Source organism: Emys orbicularis, chromosome 10, assembly GCF_028017835.1.
Source record: "Emys orbicularis isolate rEmyOrb1 chromosome 10, rEmyOrb1.hap1, whole genome shotgun sequence".
In the NCBI taxonomy this organism is placed as follows: domain Eukaryota; kingdom Metazoa; phylum Chordata; order Testudines; family Emydidae; genus Emys; species Emys orbicularis.
The window spans coordinates 50,411,028-50,434,546 of NC_088692.1; the positions used below are offsets into that span (position 1 = coordinate 50,411,028).

Consider the following 23,519-nt stretch of genomic DNA (forward strand, 5'->3'; position numbering starts at 1 on the left):
AGTCTCTTCCCAGCCACCCTCTTTTTTACTTTGCTTGGTGCACTCAGCTTTGTTTCTAACAGCTCTTCTATGATGAGTAGTGACAGGACTTTAAAAAAAAAAAAAAAAAAAAAACACATACAAGGGCCTGACTTGTATCCCCACATAACCCAGCTGGTTGAACAGGGTGCTCTGCATGCAGTTTCTTCATGAGTTCAGTTGCTGAATACCCACACAGAACAGCTGTTCCACACTTTAGCAAGAGGAGATCTAGCTCCCCTGGGAAAGGCACCAACAGAAGCTTTGAAGTCAGTCAGTGCCAGCACAGACCTACCAGGCCAGTAGAGTCCCATGCTGAAGGCAGAACTTTAAGCATAGCCTATGCTCCCAGCAAAGTTCAAACTGCAGCAGAGGAACGTAGGTCTGTTTTGCTAGAACAGGAAAGCTCAGAAACTCTCAGGCAGAGCACTGTTTTGGTCCAAGTTTAATATTTCTCATCACTAGCCAGTGATAGTTTGGCACTTTTAGAGACAATAAAAGGGTCCAGCATGATAGATTTACAGAGCCAGCCAAAGGTTCAGGAACTCACTTACTCTAGGCAGTGCAATGAATACAAATACTTTCCTTGCAGCACATAGGGAAAAAAATCCCCAAACCAGCTAGCAAAGTATAAAGGGTGAGACTACCTACAGTAATTCAGGTCAGACCTTCCCCTCAAGTGTGATGTAGCTGGAAAGATCAAAGCTTTCTGAAAGCCACATGATACAACAGTGGTCACTACCAGTGGTGATGCCTGAGGCACAAGGGACCAGATTTCAGTGCACTAGTGCATGCAGGAGCAATACTGCAGATGCTTCTGAAGGCAGCCTAACAAATCAGCTTGCCAAGCACAATAGCATTTGCTGTAGCACTACCAACATCATCTGTGCCCAGGAGGCCATACAGCTAGTATGGCTACAGTGAGCTGACAAGCAGGCCTGGAGGAAGGGGTTAACATAAAGGGTTAACATAAGCCTTCCATAACACCCCCTTAACACACTGTGCACGCGCTCCTGTCTCACAGGCTGTCTGCATATTAAGACAAACAGCATTTGACTCATCTTTAGAGTTTGCATAACCAGGAGAGGCAAGTGCCCTATGATTTCCACTGACTCCATTGAGATCCATGTGGAACAGTGCATTAGAACAAAGCACATATGCTTTTTAGGAGGGAGGATCCGCCCCCGACATGGCTGTTGCTCCCAAAGGGAATGGAACAGTGCCATGCTTCACAAGACGTATTCAGGTGCAGGGGGGGGCCACTGAGGCTCTACAATAATATATCCAAACACTACCTGTGCTGAACACAAGGTATTAAAGAAAAGAGGGTAACATCTGCCTGTTCCCCTCACATCTTCTCCGAATCACTGAGGTTACTCAGCTCGCTGGAGAAATAAAAACCCACCTTAGGAAAATGCCTTTCCCAAAGCACTGTCTGGTGGAAGGACACCATGGTAAACACCTCACTCCCCTACAGTTTCCAGACCCGGGCTGCATTCACTCAGCAAGCGGTCAAGGAACAAAAGCTTTACACCCGCTTTCTAAACAGGGAGCCCCATCCACAGGGGCTTGGCAGCTCCAGGAAGAGACTTAACTATAACTGCTCTCATGAACATAAAAGAAAATAAAGAACAAAATCAAAACAGTAAAACTGTAACAGACATTTCTACATTATCATTGAGGGGTTCTGCTCCTGAAAGGGGCCCCCCGCTGGGCCAAATTTCCCCCCCAGAAGTACTAGAAAAACAGAGCATCATCTTGTAAACCTCCAAGCTGTCTGACAGTCAGTTGCATCTGTAAACAAACCCTCTCACCCACTTCAACCATCCTCTGGCTGGTGACCAGACGCTGCCTTTCCCAGTGTTAGATACCAGCTTCTTCCACATTCCTTCATCCAATGGCACAAGAGAGAGAAAGCATCTTGCAGTAACATTTGCTCCCTTAATTTTTATGTTTTTAATACACACATTTCTTCTGGAAGAAACAAACTCCAGAACTTTTAAGGCGTCAAGAGTTTACTTGTCAGGATCCTTTATACAGCTTGCTAGGCAGGACTCTGCCCCATCTCCCACTCTAGGGCTGAAACACTGCAGGGTCTGCTCTATGTTGAATGCAATGGGATGACAAATTTGCAGCCAAAGGGTGAGTGGTAGTTTATTCCCACTTCCTGAAAGACTTTCTGCGGAATGCCGATGTCGCACAGATATACTCGCCCTGCCCTCTCACCCAGCGGCAGGGGCAGGCCCAAGGCCAGTGACCACTTGGCATCAATGCCCTGCTCCATTTCACTCATAGGAGGGTCTATGCTGAGGACAGGGGCTCGGTTCTGGTTGGCCCAGTCCACAGCTGCTTTGTACCAAGGCTGATCTCTCAGGAAAGCATTTTCATGACAATCCAGGCAGTTTATCACCAGGTCAACCGGGGTATCTGGGAGATCTGAAAGAAACATGCATGTTTTAATGTGCATCCAGTACCAGCGTAGGAGAGAACCTCCCCTCCACAGAAACTGCAGCTGCCTACAAAGAACTGTACTCCCAATCTCCCTCCCTGCATCTCCAGGAGAATTCTTCCAACCTCCCTACAGAGCAAGAGGCCTAAAGGAGGCCCATTTTAGCACTCAGAAGCAGCAAAGTAACAACAGACTTTGCCAGCTAGATATAGACTCTCCCACAGCCGTCTGCCAATGGAACTCAAAGGCTTGAGTTGCAGGTTGGCAATTTCTGCTCATCATGCTGAAGTGTGGCACTTTTGGGAAAGACGTGGTTGAAATGGATCGGTTTTGAACCCAGGCCTCCGGAGGGACATCACTTCAATGAACCAACTGGCCCCCTGAAGAGACCACCTGCCAGAACAGCTCTGTCAGGTTATGTGGTAGTACCTGCAATGTAACACCAGGTTCTAATGCGGAGTGTCTTGTTGTGTATAGCCTGGCCACTATTCCTCTCCTCCTACCCACTAGGGCCCTACACAATGAGTTTTATGCCTAACATTTGTCAAGCTTTAAACATGCTTTAATCTGGTGGGGAAAGTCCCCTGGATTCTAATTGAATCTACTGCCAGGAAATCTTATAAAACAGCCAACGCTTTTGTAAACCCTACCCAAAAAATATGATTTGCTCAGCTGAGCCACCACAGCTCTGCAGGGATCAGTGGTATGCCATTGTCACTAACGATATCCAAAGAGATCCATTAAAAAAAAACGTGTGTGTGTGTGGGGGGAGGTTTACCAGCCAGAGAAGAAGAAAACTGGGAAGGGGATGGGCATTTTGGAGAATGTGCCATTGGTTAGGCAGCTGGTGTGCTGCAACTGCTGCTTGTCACGCTGATCAGTACTGTCTCGTCATTTTCTTGTATTCCCCCCACATCATCTGTCTATTGTATTCACCTGTTGTCTCATCTTAAAAAAAATAATTGCACAATTAATCGCACTGTTAAACAATAATAGAATACCATTTATTTAAATATTTTTGGATGTTTTCTACATTTTCAAATATATTGATTTCAATTTCAACACAGATTATAATGTGTACAGTGCTCACTTTCTATTTATTTTTGAATACAAATATTTGCACTATAAAAAACAAAATATATAGTATATTTCAATTCACCTAATACAAGTACTGTAGTGCAATCTCTTTATCATGAAAGTCGAACTTACAAATGTCAAATTATATACAAAAAATAACTGCATTCAAAAATAAAACAATGTAAAACTTTAGAGCCTACAAGTCCACTCAGTCCTACTTCAGCCAATCGCTCAGACAAACAAGTCTGGTTAAATTTGCAGGAGATAATTTTGCCCGCTTCTTGTTTACAATGTCACCTGAAAGTGAGAACAGGCGTTTGCACGGCACTGTTGTAACCAGTGTCGCAAGTTATTTACGTGCTAGATGTGTTAAAGATGCATATGTCCCTTCATGCTTCAACCACCATTCCAGAGGACATGCGTCCATGCTGATGATGGGTTCGGCTCGATAACAATCCAAAGCAGAGTGGACCGATGCATGTTCATTTTCATCATCTGAGTCAGATGCCACCAGCAGAAGGTTGATTTTTTTTTTTTTTTGGTGGGTCGAGTGCTGTAGCTATTTTTAGAAATCTCACATTGGTACCTCCTTTGCGTTTTGTCAAATCTGTAGTGACAGTGTTCATAAATCAAACAACATGTGCTGGGTCATCATCCGAGACTGCTATAACATGAAATATATTGCAGAATGCAGGTAAAACAGAGCAGGGACATACAATTCTCCCCCAAGGAGTTCAGTCACAAATGTAATTAACGCATTTTTTTTTTTAAATAATCATCATCAGCATGGAAGCATGTCCTCCAGAAAGGTGGCTGAAGCATGAAGGGGCATACGAATGTCTAGCATACCTGGCATGTAAATACCTTGCAACGCCGACTACAAAAGTGCCATGCAAACACCTGTTCTCACTTTCAGGTGACATTGTAAATAAGAAGCAGGCAGCAGTATCTCCCTTGTTAACAAACTTGTTAGTCTTAGCGATTGACTGAATAAGAAGTAGGACTGCGAGGATTTGTAGGCTCTAAAGTTTTAGATTGTTTGTTTTTGAGTGCAGTTATGTAACAACAACAAAAATCTACATTTGTAAGTTACACTTTCACGATACAGATTGCACTACAGTACTTGTATGAGGTGAATTGAAAAATACTATCATTTTTACAGTGCAAATATTTGTAATCAAAAATAATATAAAGTGAGCAGTGTACACTTTGTATTCTGTGTTGTAATTGAAATTAATATAGTTAATGTAGAAAAACATTCAAAAATATTTAATAAATTTCAATTGGTATTCTATTATTTAACAGTGTGATTAATCGCGATTAATTTTTTTGAATTAATCGCGTGAGTTAAGTGTGATTAATCGACAGCCCTACAAATAATCCATAGGTATGTAAAAGGAGGAAATGCCACTGGTGACCACTAAGTGGTGCCACTGGACTAAGAATACATGACAGTGTTAGAATAAACACGCTCAATTAGACAGACGAGTTCCCTTCCAAGAAAAATGGGTTACTTTCCTGTACAGTAACCATTGTTCTTCGAGATGTGTTGTGCACATATACTTTCCATTGAGACTCGAGTGCATTGGGTGCACACACACCTACAGCGGAACATTTCTGTGTACAATCACTCGAAGGAAAACTGTTGATGCTACGACAGTGCAGGCCTTCAGTGCTGCACTCATAAGTAGGACCTGACTGTTTCAGCACGAGCTTCTTCAAGTTGCTCAGTGTCCCAGCTTTCACCAAAGCCTTACATTGCTTACCTTTGACACTGGACACCTGCTGGCCTTGGGTTTTGCTGAAGAGGTTCAGCTCATTAGTGATGGATTCCAGCATCTTGACAAAGTTGGGTAGGAAGAGAATGACATGAACGTCATGGTTGGAAAGATGCCGTCCACAACTGATTCCCTGGGCCCCCTTCACATGGGGGCCACACAGCAGAGCCACTGTGGGTCGCTGGTGAACATTTTTAGGATTCAACCTGAAACACGGAGATGGGGAAACCATTAAAACCCAAGTGTCTTCTGCATTCTTTCCATGGGAGAGTGATGACAATAGAATCTAGAGCGTGGAGGTCCCAGAAATCTCCCTAAGCTGTTTAACGATCTGAAGATGAGGAACCCAGAGTTCTCCTGCTCTAGAAAGACACATATATATGCTGTGACAGCATCTCATTCTGTCCAGCACACACGCACTGGGAAATTACTGATGACCTACCTGTTCCACTTCAGTGTTTCCTCAGAAGGTAAAACAGACAGCAAAACTCTGGAACCTTGCAGCAATATTCTATTAATCTCATCAGTACCCTGTCCACAAGGGCTCTGTTTCAAAACAAGGGGGCACTTCCACTGGATGCTTAGAAGGTGTTGCAGTTCAAGCAGGTTTGAGTTCCATGGTTTCACCTTTTCCTTTGTTTGGCTCTCTTTTTATGGGGTTTTGCTGTGAGACCATTGTTCTATAGTAGCATACAGTGCAACACAGTGAGAATAAAAGAGCCATTTTGCCCCTCTTCAATGGGCTTGTTTTGAACCCAAGAAAGGAATGAATGGCTAAGAGCTTTTTAAAGCATAGTAATGCCACCATGAACTTAGGGTTCACCTCTGACCGATCAGATACATTAAAAGGTAGAAAACAATTCATACTACCATATTTTTAAAGCACTCCTATTACCTCCCTGCACCACCAGTTTCAGGTGCAATAACAGATTAAGTGGATGTGTCTACTTTCTATCCACCAAGGCAGGCTCATGAATGTTCTCAGGGCATAAGCAAGCATCAATTGTTAGGGAAAGCGCTGCTGCTGTGTAGACAATGTTTTGTGAGACATTGGACTGAGGTGCAGCACTATCTACACAACAGAAGCGGGAGTTAAGGCTCTCTCTCCAGTGGGATGAAAATACCTTAAAACATTAGGGTCACGTAAATCAGGCTTAAAAGTATATTGCAATTATGTGTCTACTTGACTGGTTAGTGACTGCACACTGAAGGCAGGTATTTGCTCACACAAGGGGTGTGCGCGCGCACACATGCAGACAGGACCAACTGGATATCTGACCTCTTATCAAATTAGGCCCCAGGAAAAGATTAAGACTCCCAAACTGGATTCAAGTTTAAAAAAAAACCTAAGTGATATTGTAACTAGATGGTGCATTCCTCTTAGTTCTTGAGTTTTGTTTTTATTGGCATCTGCCTTTAAAAATGACATTTAAAATAAATACCAAAAGAAGGGTTTTGTTATTCATGCAAAGGATCAGCTAATCCGAAATTATAAGTGTTTTCATCTTTCTTGAGTTACGTCTTCCCTGAGTTAGCTTCTCTGAAAAAGTTTCCACCAGGAATTGAGTTATTCTTTATTCCCTCCTCTGTTGATTTTGTATTTGACCAAGGGACATTACTCATTCTGGGATATAGAAACCCAGGCGAAGCCATGAGTAAATCAATACATCCCAGAGTACTGGAATAAGGATGGTCTCTCCAAGAGGGTTTCCTGGTGCTCTATATACATACAATGTAGGGAGAGGGACAATAAGGAAGTGAGACTATAGGCAAAGCTCTCCCCTCGGTTGGCATTTAGGTCATCTGGATTACTGTCTCATTTTCATGGTCATTTAAGGACTGACGCATGAATACAGTGTGGGTTTGCATAACAGGCTAGAATAGTGCTGCTGTGTCCAGACAAGGAGGGAGAGCATCTAGACAAAGCCACATCTGGCCATCTGGATTAGCATGGCCCTGTATGTACGATGTAGTAGTTACTGTGATAGATCGACAATACCCTGCAATATCCTGAATGAACTTTCTGAATTAAATGAAACTTTATAAAATTACGTTTAACATTATTGGGGTCCATTATATTAAACATGCAACTGTGTATGTTTTATTGTGGAACTGTATGGGCTTGTCTACACTGGCACTTTACAGCGCTGCAACTTTCTCACTCGGGTGTGAAAAAACACTGGCTGGGAGCCAGGTGCCCTTGCTGGACAGGTGTGGTGTCCTGAACTGTGACAGTTACAAAGATTTTCACTGGAGACTACTTTATTTGGCCACATCTTTGATGAACAAGCTGGTTTCCGTAAACTCCATTCACAAGGCAAATGGGGAGATTCACAGCAGGGATTTTTTGGTTGTTTACCTGTTGGGTCCTCCGAGCAGACTCAATGCCATCTGGCTGGCGCACACCCCAGTCATCTCCAGTCTGCGCTCCAGAGTCAGCCCATGTTTCTCAGCTACTGAAAGCACCTTTTTGTGCAGTTCATAAGAGACGCTTGGGACGACTAGCCCGGAGTCTGCAATTCAAAGAGAAGGGGAAGGAAGGACAGAATAACCAGACACATCCAGAGGGTTAAGATCTGTTCTGAACTAAGGGCTGGTCTACATTGGGGGTGAGGGGGTGGGGAGGGGGGAATCGATCTAAGATACGCAACTTTAGCTACAAGAATAGCGTAGCTGAAGTCGACGTATCTTAGATCGATTTACCTCGGGTCCTCACGGCGCGGGATCGACGGCCACGGCTCCCCCGTCGACTCCACTTCCGCCCCTCGCTCTGGTGGAGTTCTGGAGTCGACGGGGAGCACGTTCGGGGATCGATTTATTGATTTAGACGAGACGCGATAAATCGATCCCCGATAGATCGATTACTACCCGCCGATCCAGCGGGTAGTGAAGACGTACCCTACATGACAGACAACTCCTAAATGAATATAACAAAGAGGCTACTTGTCTCTACAGGAGGTCCCCTTATCTCTGAAGGGTGGATCAGCAGCTGTGCTCCCAGCAGGCTCCAGCTCCCTTCAAGAGGCAGCCATTTGAATCTCAACTAGCTAGCTGTTGCACTTATTCGGCACACTGCCACAGGAACTATTTCTTCAAGGGGTGTGAGAATGGCTGCTGCACTACAGCATGCATTCTCCTCTAGGCTCCTAAGAAACAAATTTGGAGGACAAAGCACAATTACTAATTGGGAAAGGGGCCGCCTGGCGCAAGTTATTACTGCAAGCATGCCCAGAACTTGAAAAAAAAAGGTTTCTTTGGAAGTAACTTAATCCTGGAAGCTCAACAGCAAAAGTGACCTCGTCTTAGTAGACCCCTGTCCTCGCCAACTAGCAGCCTCCGCTCAAGAACAGGACAGCAAGGGGAGCGTGGCAATTCTGGATTGAGGAGTCTTTGGGAAGGACGTTTCCCCAAACTCCTGCTTACTCCATGTCTTACCCAGTGCTATCTGATTACCGCTACCACAAGCACTAGCATTTCCCTCCTTAATGAGAGAGTGATTACATTGTTTCTAAACCCAGACTCTCCAGGATAAACTGCCCCAGAGCCCGGAGACTGCCCTGGGATCCCAGGATGGAATCTCCCCCTCAGCGAGTGGAATACATGGATAAACTGAAAAAGCTAGATGGATTTGTGAGGGCAAACTGTATAAAAGCCAGCCAGTTTCCTACTTCACAAGTCTCAAAACAAAAAAAAATTCTTCCTCCATCAACCTAACTTCTTATTCATATAGCTGGCGAGGGCACCATGTTACTCACACCACCTATAATCCCCTAAATCTTAGCGGCTTCACATCACCACCAGAAGAAATGAAAGGGTGTCCCCCACAATCCCACTATACTGTGTCACCCTGTCTCAGACTTTACGCAACCTCCAAAAAACCCCAAATGTCTTCTCTGGCTGAATTGATCTCAACTCAGCAGGCGGTGCTGGCTTCCTGGCCAGGAATCCATACCTCTAAACTCAGAAATTTAGCAACTAAAGCCCTGTAACTATACAGGGTGGGATTCTCAAGAGTTTTTGCAATGGTATTTGGGGACCTACCTCTTGCCAGCCCCTTTGAATAATCCAGCCATAGACTTTATCAGGCAGCAAACAGCTCAAAGGCTTCTGATTGGTGACTGTGATAGTTTTACCATGGCACATCTCAATCTAAGAACCAGCCCTATGCAGAGTGTGGCTGAGAAATTAAAATGGTTCAATTGCATTCTGCAGTTATTTTAGTTCTGTTTATTAACAGCTCTCATCTTCTGCAAGCCCATGAGAGCCATCCTTCAAGTACTTATACAGCATCGTGACAGCCCACAGAGCAGCTGGGCTTAGAATAATATGGCAGACATCCATCCAAAGGGCAGCCCATGGATAACTCCTTTAGAGGGAGAAGATCTTGTAGCCTGCAAACTCCACTCTTATTCTTTAAATTACTTGGGTTCTCTACTAGGGGCTTCCATGACACACTGAACACAAGAAACCACCTCCTAACTCATTACAAGGGATGTGCACATGGCTGTTACAGACTTTAGTGGCACTGGAAGCCAGGGAACAGAAGCTGTGACCTGCACCCCAAGGAGAGGAAAGATATTATACCTTCACTTGACAATAATGACCAGCCAAATTAAAGGATCCTGAAGCTCCAAAGGATGAGACCACCAACCTCTACACATTTTGCTCAATCCAGCCTCATTATCTGTTCAAGTTCATTATCCCTAACACAAGTAACGTAAAACAAATATGTTTGAGCTAATGGAAGATAGCTGTCAAGGTCACCTCAGCTGTACCCTGTCGGGGAAATCTGTAGAGCCCTGCAAATCTGCAGATATCCGTGGATGAGGATATATGGGAACCATTTTTGCAGATCAGATGCGGATACAAATTTTGCATCCATGCAGGGCTCTAGAAATCTGGTCACAGAACACCAAGTCCCAACCAGAACTATATCATTCCAGAATCTGCTCTGGTTCTCCACACAGCAAAATCCCAGAGGGACAGAACTTCTGCCAGGATCACAAGGGCACAAGAATAATGAAGAGGTCACTATATATTTCTCAGTGTTTCTCAGACACTTGTGTGTTGTTTGGCAACACCATTCTCTAACACACCAGGACTTGCCCCAACTCTGGAGTGGAAAAAAAGACTGGATCAGCAGGACTGAAGTGCTGAAAATAACATATCCTGCTGCAATGGATGGCAGAGTAGAGATGTTTTCTCACTTCTACAGTGAGATCCCAAGAAGTCAACAGGTAAAACAAGCTGGATTTTAAGTATTTGGAGCTATGACTACCCAATTCTCTACAACCCTCCAACTCTAAGCAAGAATGAACTTGCACTAATGGGGCACCTTTCATGCAATGAACCCCTAGAATTGTACAGACTTTACTAATTTTGGAAAACCCACTTCCCTGCCACAGAAAGGCAAACCCCTCTGAGTTGGAACACAGCAGCTGTAAACCGGCACACGACAGCAATACATAACCGCTTAGGACAGGAAGTTTAGACTACTGTATCCAATTCAAAATGCAGGGGGAAATCAGGTAGAAAGAATGTGCTTGCAAAATATCATTGGATCTTTGACCACGCAGGTCAAGACCTTTAACATCTCAACGAAAAGTTCTCAAATAATGCAGCACCTTCTAGCGCTGTGCTAGAATAATGGCCCAGTAAAAACTCTAGGGATATATGATACTCGTCCCTCAATATTCCACCCTGCAGTACCTGGATTTCCCTACATACCAGCATAGCTCAATTCTGCTTAGCTTGTGATATTTGATAATCACAGCTTGAGGGGGAATGACTGCAGGCAGGCAAGCAAGTTCTTGGCTCACTTCTGTTTGGCTAATTCAGATACACTGCTCTGAACTGAATAAGCAGTGCCTAGAGGCATTCAGGAACAATCAGCAGCCTCCAAATGAGTGAAGGCTTTGGGATTTATTGTTGAACATTCTGTCTGTTGTCACTTTGTGGGACTGGCAGGTGAGAGGCACAGGAAACATGTGGGAGATACATTACAGATAAAAAAAATGTACCTCACTCGCAAGAAGATGAAGCTCTCTTTTACAGCTTAGGCATGGCATGAAGTGCCAGGCAGAGGGCCTAACTGAAGTGCCAAAAAATCTGGTCCTTTCATTACCATTGCCCTACTTCTGCAATAGTCACAAGCCTCAATCCGGATTCATTTTCACACATGTATCAGTTACAGACGCAGTCTACGTATGAACCCAGGAACAGCGTCAATTCAGCTAATGGTGTAGCTGCACTGGTGCCAACTCCCAAGCACCAACAAGGGCAAGCCAGAGTTTGCACCAAGAGAGCTAGCTCAGGTTCCCCTTAGCTCAATCAATGTAAACCCCCTGCTTGCCCTTGTCTACCCTTATGGTGTTGCAGATCACAAAGACTGGTGGAGTGGTAAATAATGACGATAGGGCAATCATACAGGGTCATCTGGATTGCTGAGTGGGCTGGGCTGATGCAAATACAATGGTTTTAATATAGCCACAACTGCAAGGCCCAAGGAATGCAGGCCATACCTACAGAATGGGGACCGGTCTCCTAGCAGTGACTCTGAAAAGGATTTAGGAGTCACAATGGCCAAGCAACTCAACATGAACTGCCAGTGCGATGCTGTGGCAAAACTGACAAATACAATTTGTGGCTATACAAACAGGGGAGTAGGGAAGCACTGGTGAGACCAGGACTGGAATATTGTGTGCAGTTCTGATGTCCACATTATAAACAGGATGTTGAAAAGTTGAAAAACAGGGTGCAAAGAGAGCCACAAAAAACTATTTGAGGGCTGAAGATGCCTTACAGTGAGAGACTTAAGCTAAACAGATCGAGCTCAAAATGAAGCTCAAGAGGTGACTCGATCACAGTGTATAAGTACCTTCATAAAGGGAGAAAACACCAGCTACTAAAAGGCTCTAATCTAGTGGAGAAGCAAAACAGGAACCAATGGCATGATGTTAAAGCCAAATTCAAATTAGAAACAAGGCACAATTTTTTAACAGTGCAGGTGATCATTTGTATTCCTGTAGCACCTAGGAGCCCTAGTCATGGACCACTGGAACAAACGATCGGAAGTGGTGGATTTTCCATCTCTCAAGATCTTCAAGCCCAGATGCCTTTCAGGAAGTTATGCTTTAGTCAAACAAATTATTGGGCTCAATGCTGGAGTAACTTAGTGAAATTCAATGGCCTGTGTTGTCAGGCTAGATCTACTGGTCCTTTCCGGCCTTAACATCTAGGAATGTGTTGAAACAAACTAGACACATTACTGCTACAGAGACGTGGAACAGTTCTGAACACTTGACCTTGCATGTTAACAGCTAATTAAAAGACTTTTCTGTAATCAAGCTTTTATTACATGCAGCACATATGCAAGCATGTGTATTATCAGAAGTAATTTAAAACAGTTGATAGCAGCAACTTCAAAAAGCTGAACGTTCAGAGTCCTAAGCCACTAACGATCCTAAACCTGTCAAACTAGTCACGCACCTGTCAGTGTTCACACACCCTCTCTCCCTCCAGAGTCACGCAAGGTTCAGCCATAGCTCATTCCCATTCATCTCTTTGCTCATTCATCAGATCTTGTTTCTCTAGCCTGAGGTAGGATTGAGTGACCCAGGTTCAGGGTCTCTCCAAACTTGTTATTTCACATACACTCCCCTCTCTGACCTGGGGCTTGTGACTCCCAAATTGCTTTTAAACAATGCAGATCTTCTTAAACTGGAGGCCAGGGTCCTGGGATTCCCTGTTTACACGTTACACAGCATTCTCATTAACCAGAGGGCTGGGACTCCGGGTCCGCATTTCACACCAACCTTGTGTGAAACTGATGTTACCATCACCGAGGCTTGTTCCGCATCTTGCCTGACAAAAATAATATCGCCAACTTCTGAAATTGCACTAAATAACAACGAGAAGCTATTAAATTTTGATATTGGCCTTCTAGAATAAAATTTCACAGTCAATGAAATAGAAGATGCCATTCGACGAGGGTCAGAACCATATCCTAAAATTTTACCACCTGATAAAGATGGCAACCAATTTCCTGTTTATGTATTGAATTTTCGCTTAAGGAATAATGAAGTAGTTCCTCGAGATTGGTTGGTGTGGAGTAAAACTAAACAAGCCTTGTTCTGTTTTCCCTGTCGTTTATTCTGTAAACATCCAGAAGCTCATCGTTCAATTTTCACAACTGAAATTGGCTGGAGACCTTCTAAAGGTTATAAAAAACTTTACAACAGAATACCTGAACATGAAAATAGTAATAATCACCGAGCCTGTTATGTAGAGTGGCGAAATTTACAAAATAATCTTAATAAGAATACTACAATTAATTGTTTATTATTACAAAAAATACAAAGTGAAACACAAGTATGGAAAGACTTATTACGAGGATTTCTGGATGTAGTTTTGTTTCTTGCAGAACGTGGATTGGCTTTTAGGGGAAGCAGCCACTTAATTGGAGAGTCAAGAAATGGCAATTTCTTAGGAATGTTAGAAATCATAAGCCATTACGACCCTTTACTAGCAGAGCATTTTAAAAGAGTAAAACAGTCGCAATTTGAGAAAAAAAGATTGCCAGTCCATTATTTGTCAGCCGAAATCCAAAATGAATTTATTTCATGCTGTGCCGAATATGTATTTAGCTGCATTTTAAAGGAAAGAGAAATTGCAAAGTATTTTTCCATCATTGTAGATGCGAAACCAGACTCGGCACATATGGAGCAAACTACATTCATTTTGCGTTATGTTCTTGTAAACAAACAAACAAATATGAAGTTTTAGAAAGATTTATAGAATTTGTAAACTGTAATAAAAAAACAGGGGAAGCCATCGCAGATTTAATTCTACAGACGCTTCAAAAACGCAATATTCCAGTAAGTGAGTGTCGTGGACAGGGCTACGACAATGGCTCTAATATGAGTGGATCGTACAAGGGTGCTCAAGCTCGAATTTTACAAATCAATCCGCTAGCTATTTTTTCTCCTTGTGCCTGTCACAGTTTGAATCTATGTGGTGTTCATGCGGCAGAATGTTGTCCTGAGGTAATACAATTTTTTGGAGTCATACAAAAGCTCTAAAATATATTTAGTGGCAGTCCTCAGAGGTGGGAAATTTTGAAAGAAAACATTGGTAGTTCGCTCCACTCCATGTCAAACACACGCTGGTCTGCTAGAGTTGAGAGCATTAAATCCTTTGCAAAAAATCTTCCTGCGATTAAGAAGGCAATTGAGTCAGTGTTGGAATTAATACAAATCCCGTGTAAAGATTTTTAGCCGGTCCGCCCTTGCTGGGGGGCCCGAAAGAATTTTTTCACCGATGCCCGAACTCGCTCTCAGCGGCCCTGCATATTACAACCGAAGGTTTTTCCTTTACAGAAGAGGTGGTAAATCAGCAGCACCCTCTCCGGATGCTGAAAGTTACAGTGTGTGCCTGCTCCATCAGTCTGATAGCTCGGGCAACCGTGAACACTTAGGGTACATCTACACTGCAATACATGACCTATGACACAGCTGCAGCTGGCCCAGGTCAGCTGACTCAGGCTAGTGGGGCTTGGGCTCACAGGGTTAAAAATCGCAGTGAAGACATTAAGGCTTGGGCTGGAACGCGGGCTCTGAGATCCTCCAAGGGGGAAGGTTCTCAGAGCCTGGGCTCCAGCCCGGCATCTACACTGCAATTTTTAGCTCTCCAGCCTGAGCTCCATGAGCCTGAGTCAACTGAAGTGGGCTCTGAGCCTCAGTGCTGTGTAGACATACCCTTAATGGGTTAATGCAAGGGACATTACTTGGAGCTGACAGAAAGGTACGGTAAGATTACACAGTATCATAGCATGCAAACAGCAAGGCCTGAGCCAGTATCACACTTTGTCCTAATTGCTCTTTCACAGGAGCATGCAAGCACCAAGAAAATTTCCCTTCTTAGCACTCACGCAAGGTCCAACCAGTCAGGCTGGTTTATCTAAAACAAGCTGACTAGGTAAACAAACTCCAAGGAAAGCAATCAAGGAGGTAGCGTGTAAACCCGCAAACAATAACACTACTGCAACCAGAACTGAACTCCAGCCAAGCTTAATTATGTTTGGGTTGGAAGGTGGATCTTTACTGTTCAGTAATGAAGGTAATAAAATAGGTCAGCTTAGGCCTTAATATTAATATATATTTTACAGCTGCCCATGAAAAAAGGCAGATATAATTAACTATTCCATGACATGCACAGCAGCACTAAATCCTCATTATCCCAAGGAATGTAGAAATAATTTCTAAAGTACACTCCATACTTGGCACAGACCTATGAACAAGTTACCCATTCAAATCAATTACTATACCACACAGCATGCGCAGAGGATACACAGGGCTGCAAAAAACCTGACATCCACTACCAAAAGGACTAAGCTCACTAATCAGAAGTACATACAAGAAATGATGGTGGCTTTAAAAAGCAAGGTCCAGGAGCAATGTCCAGATGAGAAGTCCTACTACCCATCCCCCACTACTCAACCGCTGAGAAGGGTGATGGGATTGCTACCAGAGTGCTGTTCCTGGGCGCTACCTAGTAGAGGTCTGACATATGAAGTTTCACACACACCCTCTAGAGTATAGCTCTTGGAAAGCAAAAGAGGAGTGGTCTCTTCCCCACCCCCAAAATCCACAGCCTTTTGGCTGCAGTAAGGGGCGCACAGGGAAATTCTCTGTCCCTTTCTAGAGCCTCCTGACAACTGCAATGGAGAGAGCGTTTTGTCTTGTTCTATCCCTTCTCCAGAGTTTCTATTTTTAGTTCCTCTGCCACCATGAATAGCTCCAGTTTCCACCTCTGCTGCTGCTCAGCTTTCCTAAGCAGGAGCAGCTTTACGAAATCTGCATAATTCTTGTCAGTTTCATGTAGGACACAAGGATTGTGAGTAGCAAACGTGAAACTGACCAGCGTCTGTATTTCATTCTGATGCTGGTAAAGCTATGAACATGGACAGAGGCTCTTAAGACATCTGTCTGTAGACTCAGGAAGACAGTACTACATTGGTTTACACTTGATTCAGAACCTTAAGGGCTAAAGAAACCCTTAATTCTTCTACAAATTAAAGCTTAAATTCTGCAGAAAAATTAACAGCAAAACCCTTTTTAACTACATCAGAAGCAGGACGCCTGACAAACAAATCAGTGGGACCACTAGACAATTGAGGTGCTAAAGGAGCACTCGGGAAGACAAAGCCATTGCAGAGAAGCTAAAGGAAATCTTTGCATCCATCTCAGATGGATGTGAGGGAGATTCCCACACCTGAGCCATTCTTTTTAGGTGACAAATCTGAGGAACTTTGCCAGATTGGGGTGTTGATAGAGGAGGTTTTGGAGCAAATTGATAAATTAAACAGTAATAAGTCACCAGGACCAGATAGTATTCACCCAAGAGTTCTTAAGGAACTCAGATATTAAATTGCAGAGCTAACTGTGGTATATAACCTATCATTCAAATCAGCCTCTTTATCAGGTGACTGGAGAATAGCTACTGTGATGCTGTTGCAAAAAAAGCAAATGCGATTTTGGGTTGCATTAACAGAGGTGATAATACCACTCTATTCAGCACTGGTTAGGCCTCAGCTGGAGTACTGTGTCCAATTTTTGGCCACCGCTGTATACAAAGGATATAGAGAAACTGGAAAGGATCCAGAAGTGAGCGACAAAGATGATCAAAGGGATGGAATTCAAGCCATATGAGCAAAGGCTGAAGGAACTGGGTATGTTTAATTTGGAAAAGAGGAGATTAAGGGGGGACATGACAGAGGTCTTCAAATTCGTGGTGCACTTCAGTTCTCCAGATGGGCAGCAGCGGCAGAAAGCAGGCAAATTGCTTCCCTCTTGCTCTCATAAATAGGACATCTAGGCTTTCTTGGTAGTCAGATTTTTTTTTTTTTTTGTCAACACAACTTTTCTTTTTAAGTATTGTGTAATGGGGAACAAAAGGGGTATTTGGGGGGTAATTCACATGCAGAGCCCCAGGGATGGATTCAAATAAGTGATGACCGAAGAACTGATAAGCACTGTACTGGCTTCGGTGTTCGTTTTTCTCTGGAACAGATCCCAGTTTTGCAGTCTGCCTTCCCAACTCTAATGCTCCTGCTACGTTTCTGAAGAGCTTACAAGAAAATATACTACCCCTTCACCACTATCATTCTTGGTCCCCCCCACAGAAATCCTATTGCCTCTATAAAAGCACAAGTTATAATAAAACGCAGCACAGACGCCTCTAAAAGATACCCCAAAAGTCAGTCTTTTTCTTATACTTTGACAATATTTGTATAGCTTGTCATGCCAAAAAAGTCCCCTTGAATTGAACTAATCAGTTTTTCATGCTAACAATCACAAAATGACACCCATGTCCATGCTTGGTGTTCTTTCTGCAAGACTGACCATCTTTGTTTTGGGAGCGGAGGTGGAAGAACCCAGGAAGTCCATCATCATCTCCTCTAACCACAGATGCCAATCTGACCGCCTTTAGGTCTCACTTCAACAGTTTACGAGATACAAGAGGCAAACAGCTGCCAGGATATTTTGCATTTCAAAACAATCACTTTAACCAAAATCTACAGAGATGGTCACTTACGAGACAAAGAAGAAAACCCAATCTGTTCATTTTACCTGCTGTCTAATCAAAGAGGGCAGAAATGAAGAAGAAACGCAGCAGAACATGAATGGTCAGGGAACAACCAGTGAATAAAATATTGCAAGTCCCTAAGAGAACAGCATTTGGAGAGCTGGGCCCTAACAATCTCAAAAGCTCCTCTCTGTTGGGTGAAGGTTGCTCGATTCAGAGCATCCCCTTTCCTTTAGTGAGACAGGTTAATAGAATTAACCTTTTAAAAAAGATAGGTGAGCATAATTGTGGAAGAGAGACCAGGACTGACAATGGAACATCAGCCACTTTCATCTAGCCTTCGGGGTATTGGATTTTGAATCAAAGGCAATAAAAGATCTAGGAGTCATGGGTCTACTTAAGACTATTTATCTGAAACACACAGTTGACTATAATAACGGTTGGGCTACCAAACATTACTTCATAGTAGTCCACTGGGTTGCTTTGCTACAAATGGATTTGTCCAGCCTTGTGTTCATTACAGAATCATAGGACTGGAAGGGACCTCGAGAGGTCATCTAATCCAGTCCCCCTGCCTCATGGCAGGACTAAGTATTATCAGACCATTTCTGACAGGTATTTGTCTAATCTGCTCTTAAAAATCTCCAATGATGGAGATTCCACAACTTCCCTAGGCAATTTATTCCAGTGCTTAACCACCCCTATTATATAGATCAGGGGTCGGCAACCTTTCAGAAGTGGTGTGCCGAGTCTTCATTTATTCACTCTGATTTAAGGTTTCGCGTGCCAGTAATACATTTTAATGTTTTAGAAGGTCTCTTTCTATAAGTCTATAATATATAACTAAACTATTGTATGTAAAGTAAATAAGGGTTTTAAAATGTTTAAGAAGCTTCATTTAAAATTAAATTAAAATGCAGAGCCCCCCAGACGGTGGCCAGGACCCGGGCAGTGTGAGTGCCACTGAAAATCAGCTTGCGTGCCGCCTTTGGCACACATGTCATAGGTTGCCTACCCCTGATATAGATGAACTTATTTAATGGGCAATAAAATGCACTGACAGACCAACAGTTTCTTTTGAAGAATTAGTGGCATCACACAGCTGTCCAGTCCCCTGATCTTTGCAGTGATGATACCACTTCAAAAGACTCCCAAGTTATTCCCTGGGCCATGTGTTGGAGTAAGATGCAGGAGCATGCAGGGATTCCCACCCAAATGGCTGAGCTTTCCCCCTTCAGGCATGGCAAGAGCTGGACATTAACTGCTTGTCAATCAACACAGCAACTGTGACTGTGTTCTTATTACATTCATCAGACAGACCAATCACTGTGTCAGTCAATGCTGAGCTCTCACAAGGCAATCAGTATCCAAGACAGACAGGACTAGATTAAAAAAATGACTAAAAAGTAGCTGTTTCCTGTATAACTAGAAAGTTTGCTTTCCCAACTAGAGATTCACTGATGAGTTTAGATAGAGCCTTTTTGAGAGAAAACGACGATGACTCGGGTTCCTCTTTGTTACAGATATCCAGAAATAATAGATTTCAGTACCATTGACACTAATGAGGGGCCTGTCACTCTGAACCTTCCCTCCCTTCCTGTTACTCCAGCAGCTGCTACCCTTTAATCGTTAGAAGGAAGTTACCAAGTTAAACAAAAGGAAATCACGACCGTTTAAATAGATAATCAGTTATTACCCACAGAGACTCTGTATCTGTGCTGAGAGAGAGGGGAAGAGGCCAAAGATACTGAATCCACCACTCTTGCAGCAAGATCAAGAGGGTTGACCCGCTAACTCCAGAATCAAGTTTATGCCAATGCTCCCCAGAGTTAGCAATAGCCAAACACACAAGTGTTTATAAGAGCTTTCACCATGCAGCTATTAGCATTTCCCTAATGGAAGGAAACTTCCCCACCTAACACAAAGGAAGTTACCCTTTATGGAGGAAGATGGGAGGACCTGGTACATAAGAGGGGACTGTAGATGTGCCCTAGTAAGCACAAACAGGGAACTCAATGTCTGACTGCTTTCCTACTGTATAGTGACAGCTTTTTTTGCAAACAAATGTAGAATTCCATAAGGGAGACTCATCAGAAAGTTAGCTGACCCTGCAGAATGATCCATCCCTTAGATTTATAGAGTCCTTTTCATCCTAGACTTTAAGACGTTATGGAAACTATACAGACAGGAATCACTTAGCCTCTCCCCTGCCCCACACACTGCAACAAAAAGAGCAGTGTTTACTAATTTACTGCTCTGATCCCTTTTCAGTTATTACTTAGTTTAATATACTGACCACTTGACAAGGTAGGAGAGTGCCAAGTTGAGAAGATGATTTCATTTCCATACTCTGGCTTTGCTCTCTTTTACCCCTCCCCCCCTTCTCCCTCGAGTATTAGGTTATGAAGATATAGCCTTCTAAGAGATGCAATTCTTAGAGAAGATGAGGGAAATTTACCTCATTAGTTGAACTAAAAGATGTCACCAGAACAAATATAAATACAAGTCTTGTTTGTACACATCTTAGTAGAAATAAGGAAGGAAATAAACCGCACAACAAGAAACAATGACCTCCTGTACTAGGCGCTCTGTATGTTAGAATAACTGTTTATCCAATCTTTGTCAATTTCAAATTCGGGCCCTTAGATTATATGTCTCTTATACACACTCCCTACTTAACTTTCACATTAGATTACAGCTCCAAAATAAACTCTGATCCAATTTCTTGGCTAAGGTCCAGCACATTCATTTCAGGCTTTTTTTTTAAAACATAAGTTCGTTGATTGAAACTGAGTTCTGTGATTAACTGGTTTCATGCTAGAGGTGAGGGCTAGCTGATGTGTCAGCAGTTTGATCAGGCAATGAGAAAATTCCCTCCATCCTCCACTTGTTTATATTAGGCAAAGATTTGGCAGACTCATTCCCAGCAGCAAGAAGTGATTTAGGCCAGGGCACCTCCCACCTAACACTGCTATTGCATGTAATCTCTCCATCCCCAACAACTGACCCTACATGCAAGCAGAAAGTACTACAAACAAATACTCAGACTCAGGGGGACAGAGTTTATCTGGAGGGGAACACGGTAGCAAAACAAAGATAGGCCAATGAAATTTTGGGCCACACCTCCAAAGGCATGGCAAACAACAGGAAAGTAATAGTCTAGGTGGCTCTGAATATTGTGTTCAGTTCTGGTAATCACATTACCCGAAAAATACCAATGTACTAGAGGAAGAACTAAAAGAATGATTAGGAGGTTGGAGGTAATAAGATTAAGACATTATAACTATGTATCATTTAGCTAAGCATCAATTAAGGGTATAGAAGACTCTGTCCGCACATTTTTGAAGTGTGTACACTCTAAAAGGGAAAGAAACTATTTAATACACCTCTCCCCCGATATAACGCGGTCCTTGGTTATAGGTGAGACCGCGTTATATCGAACTTGCTTTGGCCCCTCCGTTCCTTGTTCCCTGACCGCCCCCTGCAGAGACCCCGTCCCTAATCATCCCCAGGACCCCACCCCCTACCCAACCTCCCTGTTAAGTTTGCCCACCCCTGGCCTAACACAAACATTTTCTATATTTAGATTTCATGACTACTGCAATCAAATATTACTCACTGACCCATACATCACTAACCCCTCAGTCTGACAGATTGCTAGCTGCTAGGAAGGTATTGGTACTGGAATTGCAGGGGTGCATTCACACAGTTGGGGAAAACTTGCACAAGGACTGCTTATACTATGCTTTGCACTAAACAGTGCTATTAACCTCTGCACAGGACTGGAAAGGGTAGGAGTGCTGCAGGTAGTATTGAGATGCACTGTTTGGGCCACTTAAGGAATTAATACGTTTGTCAACAGGATTTTATATGATGAAAACTTCAAGTTAAAGGAACATCACCGCTTAAAAATCAAGTTTTACATTCTTGTAACAGCCAAGATTACTTTAAATGGAATGGGGGGGGGGGGAGAGGCGGAGGGATGTATCTCCCTAGTTATCAGAATGTGTTTTGTGCATTTAACAGCACTACATGCAGTTTCCTGTTTGTCTGGACCTTTCACACAGCAACAGGCGAAAGTAGTTAAAAAAAAGAGAATAACTGTAAAACTACAACATTTGGACATGGACATTCAGGAATACATATAGTACCTGAAACTACTTTCAACTCATCATTTTAAATTGACTAGATTTGAAATTTTTAACAATAAAGCATGTTAGCAGCTTTACTGGCAGATGCTATTCAAATCCAGGCAGAACATCAGAAGCTCATGAACTGTACTGCCTCATATCACAAGCAAGATACCAAAAGTGCCAAGATGGTCACATGTACTGAATCCTGAGACAAACCCTCTCGGGAGCCAGGGATCAATCCACACAGGCTCTCCATGCTACTGACAGCTAAGCCTTGGTTCCAATTATCACAAGTCATGTGAACCTAGTCTGATAGTTCACAACACAACTCTGTTCCACTGTAACTCCTTTTCTCCAAATCCTGGCCTTGTTCCCTATTGTAAGCTTATCCCCTTTTACCTTATTGCTTTTAATGTCTGAAACATGGCAGATAAAGAGGGTTATACTGTAAATACTGTGGTAAAGTGCATGGATCCAAGCCTCTGTAAACGAATAACCGTGCTTGTTGCACTAAGGTGACAGATGCCCCCTGTGGGAACACTTCCCAGTTATCTCCTGGAGGAGCCATGGAATAAGCATCCTCAGAAGTAAACAGACCAGCATACCGGTGCAGAATTCCTTGTTAGTATTTTGGGGTACGACGATCCGTCTGTAGACGACGGGCTCTGATTCCAGGATGTTCTCGTCATGCCGGTAGCGCGCTGGCCTCTCGTTGGGGGTACCCCTGGAGCGAGTGCCACTCCTCCTCTCGTAAGTGTCAATCTCTTCAAACACTGCTGCCTTATCAAAAAGCGCCAGGTTCCCTTCAAAATCAAAATCTGTGTCTGGGATTTCCTCAATGTCATCTCCAAAACACTCATCGTCTTTACTCTTCATCTGCCCGTTCTTCAGGCCACTCTTCTTTGGCGTCACCTGGTTTGGGTGGCGGCTACTGGATGACCCTAAACAAAAAATAAAACAGGTTGAAACCCAGTCACAAGTGTCACAAACATTCATTCAGATGCCTCCTTTTGTACAATTATCCAAGTAGGGTGTTCAAGATACTGAATGATAGCAATAGTGCATGCTGCCAGGTGGTGGTAGACTGGCATTGTGCCGGCTTTCCCACACAGCACTTTTAGTGCACCTCCAAATCCTGCTGACCTGCTACTCCCTCTTACAAACAGACTGCCAACAATGGCAAGTTGTGCAGTAGGCAAAAATCCACTGGAGACTAGGCAGAAGCTCCCATTCACACAGTTCTAAGGAAAAATCAAGCTATGCAGCAGTAGTGTGCGTACATTTATTATATGGCCCCTTAAAAATCATTTAAGCCTCATCTGGGTTGCCTCCCCATTATCCCTTATGTTTGTGGGTAGAAATTATTTCCCACAGAGCAACACCAAGACTTCCCATCACAAAAGTACCTCAGAATTCCTTGTGCTGGTGACTACATGCCTCCTTGAAAGCAATGCAGCCACCAATATGGGGAATTTGGGT

The 23,519-nt window shown here is 43.3% G+C and overlaps 1 protein-coding gene across 1 annotated transcript in view; it reads right to left on the bottom strand.

Moving 5' to 3' along the window:
- Positions 1-2,119: 2,119 nt before the first annotated feature.
- EDC3 (enhancer of mRNA decapping 3) overlaps positions 2,120-23,519 on the bottom strand; it is a 44,829-nt gene continuing 23,429 nt past the window's right edge. Inside the window, exons 3-6 of the mRNA XM_065412610.1 lie at positions 22,646-22,981; positions 7,682-7,835; positions 5,311-5,528; positions 2,120-2,454 (exon numbers count right to left, since the gene is read on the bottom strand). Coding sequence (XP_065268682.1) covers positions 2,120-2,454; positions 5,311-5,528; positions 7,682-7,835; positions 22,646-22,981 — 1,043 coding nt within the window. The remainder of the gene's footprint in view (positions 2,455-5,310; positions 5,529-7,681; positions 7,836-22,645; positions 22,982-23,519) is intronic.